General features: G+C 39.7%; 1 protein-coding gene across 2 annotated transcripts in view; it reads left to right on the forward strand.

The window, feature by feature from the left end:
- Positions 1 to 8,276, forward strand: part of CXXC4 (CXXC finger protein 4) — a 28,164-nt gene extending 19,888 nt beyond the window's left edge. For both annotated transcript variants that reach the window (XM_030271642.4, XM_072928548.1), the window contains one exon: positions 1,179 to 8,276. In XM_030271642.4, coding sequence (XP_030127502.4) covers positions 1,179 to 1,223 — 45 coding nt within the window. In that variant the 3' untranslated portion in view covers positions 1,224 to 8,276. The remainder of the gene's footprint in view (positions 1 to 1,178) is intronic.
- Positions 8,277 to 8,509: the final 233 nt, after the last annotated feature.

Below are 8,509 nucleotides of genomic sequence, written 5' to 3' on the forward strand. Positions count from 1 at the left end.
TAATTATTTCAAAAAGAGACATGTACTTAAATGTGGCACCAGCAGCATCCACGAGAACTTCTTTGTTACAAGTATTTATTTGCAAATTTCCAGAGTTTTGCTTTTAGGATATTTTTTTTCAGAGATAACACTACTGTTTTGTGGGTAGTTCTTAATGAAACAGGTACTTGTGAGCTGGGACAGACTGACAGAGTGTCATGTTTGGGCTTACTCTCCCCTCCCTGGACAGTGCAGTCATTATTTCTGGAGGTTGCATGGGTTCAAGAGCACTTTCATCATCTTTTGACTGAAGGAAATTGAGGATGAGAATTACCTCACAGAAATGACACAGCGCTTGCAGGCTAAGCCCCTTCAGCCTCTCATGTAGCTTGTACTTTAAAGCTGTGTAGGGAAGTTGCCGCTACTCGAATGTGTATGGAGGCACCTGGATGCAAGTGGATATAATTTTCAGGGTGCAGCAGATGGGGGAAAGAGGGGGGTAGTAGCTCTGTTTACACAGGACTGTTTCTCTGTAAGCCAAGGTCCTGCACGTGCGTGAAAGAAAGGACGGGCAGTCTGGGCAGCACCCCTAAGTCAGCAGGGTGACTGATTCCCTCACTGGAATGAAGTCATGGATGTGTTTTCAGTTCTTTCTGCATTGCAACCTAAATGTGGAACAAGGTGAGGTTTGAAAATGCCAACCTCCCTCCTAAGGTGTCTGAAGACACAGCACACTTTCCTAGTGACAGAGCAGGGCCTTTGCTACTCCCAGGTCATGAACATGGTCTTGCCAAAGTGTCTGTTTAACCCACAACCCCACCAAGCCATAACTGCATGCCCAGTATGCCAGCTCAAGGCAGAAACCTTTGTACAACGATGTGGTTATTCTAAAAGCACTGTCTGTTTTCCAGATATTTTTTCTAGCAATGTTTACATTTCCATTACTACCTTGTTAACAAACTAAGGAGAAGACAGCACGTTAGGTGTGTTACATACTGAGTATGATGTATTGCGTGTGATCCTAAAATGGTGTGTGTTTCGAGAAGAATGTTTCTGTTAATTGTCAGGCAATGGGAGGCATCATGTTGTTCCTAGATAACTGAAAGTATGCCTAAAATGTAAAGGAAAAGAACAACTAGAACTCGAGTATGCCAATGCCACAAAAGAAAGCTTAACTTGTTTTCTTGCTTTTTTTTTAGAGAACACCTGTTCCCAGCGCTGAAGCATTCCGATGGTTCTTTTAAGCAGTAGTGTATCTTATTTTCGAGGCAGTCCGAAGTGAATGGCAAGCTAAAGTCTTGTTTTAAGAAACTGCTTAGTCCACCATTGAAGAATATACTCAGATACTATTTTCCTTTATGTATAGGGGTTTCCTCAAAAGCAAAAGACAAAAATCTGTGAGCCTGGGGAATTGGCCAGCTTCTTCACATTCAGTACACCAATTCTTTCTTTGATGTAACTTAGCTATACTAGTGAAGTTGTTGTCTATTTTTAAAGTGGCTGTAAAAAAAAAAAAGTTTGGGTAAACCCCTGCTATAAAGTCATGTATCTTTGAAAAGTAACATATCTATACTTCATTTTCAAATATATGTGTTTCAGTACTGTAAACTGTACAGATAGCCGCTTGTATTTTGTGTGTTTAGACACAAAGAGACAATCATGTCTGAGCATCAGTGGAGATAAACGGTTTGTACACAACAGTGTGGTTCTGCAAATTAAATCCGGAGCAATAAATTCTAGCTTTAACTATTATTTTGCTAGTTGTTTAGCAGCAGCAGCAGCAACAGCAGCACTGTTTTACCATGCATCCTTCCATAGAAACTTGATGCCAAGTTTTCCAAGATAAAAGATTATGACGCATCTAGCAATTACCTTCTGTTGTGGTGTTGTGAGAGGGGAAGACGTAACACTTAAAATTAATCCTTCAAGCACTATATTAGAATAGTGGTTTGTGCACTTGCATTGCTTCCAAAGGAGCTTTACAGAGGGGTATCTCTCAAAAAATGCTGTCTGGTGTCTGACTTATTTTTTTACTGTGCCCAGCATAGGCAAATGTGCAAAACTAGTCATTTAAATAAAGTTTGTTCTAGGATACAAACCAGAGTATGAGACCCTGGGAAAAATGGTGACTCAGCTTAATTACCCTTCACTTACAAGATCTTATGTAACATTTTCAGTCAATGGAGTAAATATTTTATAAAGTGGAATGCCATATTTTTGGTTCTGGTGGAGCTCTTCACAGTTAAGTGAGTTTTGACAGTTGGACTGGTTTAGGTCTCACTTGCACTTGTGCTCATTTTAGAGCCTGGATATTTTTGCGGTATAATTTTTTTTTTTTTTTTAACACTTTTAGAAAAAGACAATTTCTCCCCACATGTTTCTCGGTCCACTGATCCCTTAAGCCCTTACAAAAATGCTTTGCTATTCTTCTTCCTGTTCTAGCTGTATGGAAGAAATGTCTACTACATGGAAAGACGGCACACAGAGGGATATAGCTGACATGCCATAAAAAATATGGAGGATTCTTTACTTAGGGATACTTATTATCAGTTGATCATCACTTTTTATTACTTGGCTTTGTCATACCACTCACGAGTGAGAAGGCCATGCCACCAAAGTAAGTGAATGCTGTTGTGCCATGTATTTGATAGATTTATAATTTTATACAAGATCGGCCTACCAATAGTTTCACAAACAAGGTGCTGGGAATGGAAACAACCAGTTAATGTTGCACAGCACATGTGAATCTCCTACTGTTTCAGCACTTTCTTCCAGTTTTTGCTAAGTACTTCAGCCTTTGGCCCCTGGTCACATTTACTTGGTAAAGCACAAGGGATGGGTTGGGAATGCTCCAGTGTGGGACCTGTGCAGGCGGGGAAGATGCCAGCTTTGGCAAGTAGGGCGGGCAGGGAACAGCCCAGAAAGTGAAGACCAAGGAATGGAGGCAGAGAGACCTCCTGAAGTCACATGTGTGTGTCAGCAGGACCGGGCAGAGCATGGGTGACCCAGGGTAACTGGAGGGCACAGTTGGGCTGGGCTTCCACCTGCATCCTCAGCTCAGGGTCAGTGCATGTGTCTTTGCGTTGCATGATGTCGCATACATGCCTTCAGGGGTGGAATGTCACTCTTAAAATGCTTCTATCACAGTGCCCCTTTTACAGCTTGTGAGATCCACAGCTGAATACTCATCCAATGCCCATTCAATGAGCTTTGTGTCTGTTTGTAGGGCAGCTGTGTATGGATTTTTTTTTGTGTTGGAGACTTTTTGGTTAGGGGCCTCTGTTACTGATCACTAGACCAATACAAGCTCTGCAAGGTCTTCTCTACCAAAGTACTGACTGACTTACAAACTGAAGCCTTATTTGCACATCTGGCTGGTAAGCTTGCCTTGCTCTTTGGAAAACTTTCATTGCTCTTACAGAAGCAGAGGCAAAGTTAAGTTCAGGCTACATTAGGTGTACAAAGATACTCATAGCAATGTACTTATTGTCTAATACCCTAATGTTGCATGTCTTGTTGTGGTTCCTTTTTTTGTTTTGTTGTTTTGTTTTAAAGAACTGATGGATCTGTATATTGTAACTGTGGTGTTTTACATGTCAATCCAAAATTGTTAAACACACAAACAAGCATACCTGTTAATTATTGAAAATTAACAAGAGGTGATTTTTCTTTGATTTATCCTTATGAGTTTCATTTCAGATGTTGTTCCTTTGCACCATCAGGTTTTTAGATTCTGCTGAAACAGTATTTAATATGATGTTGTGTGCATAGAGCATTTTAATTAGTGATGTTTGAAGAAGGAAATCCATTTTCTGGCCTGTCTCTCCCCACTGCCCTCCCCAGCCCTCCCCATTTATATACATATTTGTCAATTGGATTATTGTCAAGTTCTAATTACCAAATTTGTGCTTTTCACAAGGTCCAAGACTGTTTTCCAGTGTGAAAATTTGTATCCTCCATTCTTCATTCTCACAGTGAACGTTAAAAAAAAAAGGGGTGTGGGCAAAAAAAACCCAAGCAGAACTCTTTCTGTCTTCTAGGTGTGAGCGCTAAGCCTAGTGGAAGCATTTTTGGCATACCCCAGATAAACTTATGAAAAATGGTAAGCTTGAAAGGGAGGCACACGTACCCATTCTGTCAATTAATAACAGACCCTCCCTATGAGGGAAAATACTCCCTTTTGTACAGACCCCCTGGTATGTAAGTCCTACAATTAATGTTGAAGAATGTAAAGTCTTTAAACGGGCTATATCTGTAATCAAATAATGAAGAAAGAAAGTAGTTAAATGAGCATACCATTCAGGGTCGAATGCATTCAGCAAAAAGCAGTAGTGGGTCTTTGATCATGGTTAGATGCATAGTGATATCAAACAGTGGGTTCTCATGTAACAGCTAAATGTTTCAGATTTTGTTTTTATTAAATTTGGCAGTTTCACGCTGAGCTCTACTGTATTCTTAGTGAACAAAAGACAGCTCCTATGTTAGAAAGTACTCCATTTTCACAATTGCAGGGAACTAGGAGGGTATTTTCAGAAACATGGGCCACAGAAATGTACTCCTTTCACAGTGTTCTCCTATTTCTGAACTGTGCAGTTATCTATTAAATTTTCTAATAGATATTTGTGTAAGGTGTATGTATGCTTGTGCAATTATGGAAAAAACCAGTTTTGGAAAACAGTGTATTTATGAAAAAATAATCACTTATGGGGCATGTACAAAACTGTATAAAAACACTCAATTTGCCCAGTAAAGTTGTTTTTGTGATATTTCTGTGTTGTTGAATAAAGGACTTTAGTATTCAAAATATCTCTCTTTTTCCATAAACAGGTCCTGTTTGTGGGATCTTAAACAAAGAAAACCTTTTACAAAAGAACCCTCAAAATGAGCGAGAAGGTCCAAATGCTGACCTCAGTCTTGCGTATGGGAATGAATGCTTATGAAGTGATGGTACAATAGCCACAGAGCTTATTCCTTCTCAATTGGCAATTGTTGTTTGATGAACCCCATAAGTTGTATAACTGAAGGTAACATTGTACTCTGGATTTTTTTAAACAGTAGAAAAAAATACTGCCTTTTCTTCTACTAGGAATGTTACTTTGAGATTTTGAGGCTATGAAAGGTTAGTGAAGTAAGAGCAAGACTAATTACAGAACAGCCTTGAACCCATTAATGCAGACCTGTGTTGTATAAAAAGAGTGGACTAGTGATAAATTAGCAGTTAGCTTTGTATGAAGAAGCATGCAAAGGTGAAATCCCATCTGTAGCTCTTGCAACAAACAGTAGTCCTGAGGATAGATCATCCTGTTGCTGTTGAAATACTTGGAATTACAAATATGGTTTGTGAGAGAATGACAACATTGTCTTCCTTTCTGTTTTATTGCTTCTCAGTTCAAAGTTCAGCTCTCTACCTGTCTCAAAAAATATACCTAGCTAAGGAAATGTTTTCTTCTTGACATTTTGTTTCCCCATACTACTTGCCAGCGTTGAAGCAACTTCAGATAGGTGGGAAAGTTCGTGACAGGCACGTCGTCTGATTTTGGTGAAATTTGGAACGTCATTTTTCTGTGAATATTCCTTTAATCAACAGAAAGTCTGCTCTTAGGTGCCAAAAGAGAATTTTGAACGAGTTTGGAAAATGAGGTAGGTCCTTTAGTCTGTGAGATGCCTTCAATGCCAGCTGATTTTCCAGGGGGAGCCTTGGTGTATCCTTTTGTTTTTTCAAGAAAGCAACAAAAGAAAAAGGAACAGAAGTAGATTTTCCACTGATCCTGTCTGCTCTCATCGAAATCCATAAGGATATATGTTCTTGGGAGACGTAGACCGCTCATTAGACAAGAGTGAATCTTGAGGTCTGTTTGAAGAGGAGGAAAAGGGCTGCCAGGTTGCTCAGGCATACTCAGTGATCTCTCTGGATTAAATATAGAATTCACAGGGAGGAAATACACTCATTTCATGAGACGGTCGATTTGGAAGCAGGAAGAGGTCTCTGAGTTCCTATTCTTTTAATGCTTTCTCTTTCAACATTTTTTTCCCCTCAAGTATTGTTTTATAGCGGTCTGAATGAAAAATGTCCCTCAGCTCTGAAGAAATACTCGCCCCAGATATGAACCTTGCAGTTTAAAACTACCTCTAGTTTTTTATAGCTTTTATTTTTTAATTAAAAAAAACAAAACATCAAAACAACAAAACCAAGCAACTAAAAGTAAAAACCCAGTCAAGAAGCAGGTAATTCTTCAAAGCCAAAATGGACAAACTTATTACTGAGTCTATTAAAGGAAGGAAAATACCCTTTTGTGTGCAAACTCAATTCTTCTAGGCTGTGTTGGGCTCAATTTGGTATTGCCACTAGCCATGTCAATGCTGTCTTATATATTTCCAAGAAACAAGTCTGAAATTATGAACAGTCTAGTGATACAGGGCAGTGTGCCTTCTGGGAGGCTCCAGTTCTCCCCATGTTCCCGTAGGTTTTGCCAGATAGCTCATGGAATTGGATGATATTATATAGGTGGCTTGGTTATAAGTTTGATCTTACTTCACTGTAAGGATCTACTCAGTTACCAGTGTGCACTGAGCATGGATAGATGGCCCCAAAATCTATAAAGGAAAGACATTCTTCTTCTCAGTAATAACTGCAGAACATACAATGATCTTTGAAACCACTGTATCTATCTGAGGAAAGAAAGATGAAGTGCTGTAGGATCTGCTCCCCCTGTGGGTTTGTCTTGGTTTGCCATTTGGTTTTTAGGGTGGATACACTCAGCTGGGTCGCTGGGTGCTTCAGCAGAGCCGTTTTGCCCAAGGCAGGCAGAATGAAGGAAACACAGGTAGCAAAATGTTATTCTTTCAAGACAAGGATCTAGATTGCCTAAAGAAGCTGTGATGTTCTGGAAGATTTTCACGGCTCTTGTAAATTCTCAGATGATACTAAAGGATTGTTACACTATTAGTGATGTAATAATCAGGAAGAATTTGTCATGCTACCACCCACTCCTGAAAAACAGATTTTAGAAGTCAGCCTTAATGGGTTAATTTCCCAACCAACTCTGAAGGTGCTTCTTAGTGCAATGTGACTTCCCTATAACAGAAGATGCTGTGACAGTGGGTTGATTAGCCTGTATAGGGCCCTGACTTGCAGAGTCAAGGATCTTTGACAGAAAATAATTCAGAATTCTGGTAGAAGGATCTGCAGCTGTCGTTATGTCAGCCAGAGCCTGGATTAATTGTTCAGTGCAGTTCTCCCCAGCTTAGTTTATGATGTGTATAAGCATCCTACATTTGAGAAGAAAGCACCTTTCTTCCTTTGCTCCTTTAAGTCTGCTCTCTTTACGGAGTTAATAAGACTTCTTCAGGAAAGCCCAAAGCATTAAAAGAATACATCTCTCTTTGGCTAGACATTTTCCTTTGGCAAGAGAAAGTGTTAGTCTAGGTCAGAAACTCCTGGTGCTCACTCAAATCTCCTAACAGGGGTTTCTCTGCTTTGGATGAGCAGAGTCCATACATCAGCTTGGCAACTGGTCACAATCCTACAGAACATCAGCACTAAAGCAGACAGGAGCCAGTGGGCAATGTTCCCACTGCCCTCTCCCTGGTACGTGTGACACACACAAGTTTGTGCCAGGTGTCCAACACCCTTTCTGTGCAGGGGGTCACGATTGCTGTGCCCAGCAGAGAAGTGAACTTCCCCAGAAATTAGCAGTCTGTAGCATGCTGGAGGTTTTTAAGAAAAGAAGGTTTTTACATGTCCAAACAGGGACTAGAACAAAAATCTCAACCCACTTGTCTCACTTAGCTTTTGATTTATAGCTGTGAATGTTGGTGGCCACCAGGCTGTAGGAGAAGGAGCTGGGCTATTGAGTATACCTAGTCTCTTACATGCCTACATTTTAATGGTCATACCTAGAGACTGATAGTGAATTTGAGCAGCTGATATGTTGACCGAGATTAATGCAAAATTATTACAACTGGTTTTCAACCTTTTGTTGGAGTATTAGTAAATAACATGATCTAGCAAAATTTGTCACCCCCATTAGGAACTGTGAACTAATTATTGCTTTCTGCTACTCTGCTCTTACTTGTTTTGCCTTTTTGTCCTGATTGTTTGCATTCCTAGGACTGATTTGCCTTTCTGATGCAATGCCATGTGATCTGCTGATTAATTTTTGTGAGCAATCATAAACTCCAACCTATGGCTGACTCCATATATTTTTATGCTACGCTCCATAAACATTCATTCATTTATTATGATTACTGTGTGGAAACAGACTTTTACAGGCTAATAAACTTGGATTTGAACTGGATGAAGCGTTTCTTGGTGTCACTTCTTTCCACTTTTTTTTAAGCAAAAAAAGCCAAAATCACACATAACAACAAAGAAGAAATAAAGGTGCAAACTTTGATTTGATTTAACCAGGTCTCTGTAACTATCTCCACAAATGCTGTCAGTACTAGACATGGAAATACCAACAGCAAAACCTTATTCTCAAGTTGATTTCATTAACAGTGAGAAACACTCCTTAAAAATAAAACAAAT

Source organism: Taeniopygia guttata, chromosome 4 (assembly GCF_048771995.1).
Source record: "Taeniopygia guttata chromosome 4, bTaeGut7.mat, whole genome shotgun sequence".
NCBI lineage: Eukaryota > Metazoa > Chordata > Aves > Passeriformes > Estrildidae > Taeniopygia > Taeniopygia guttata.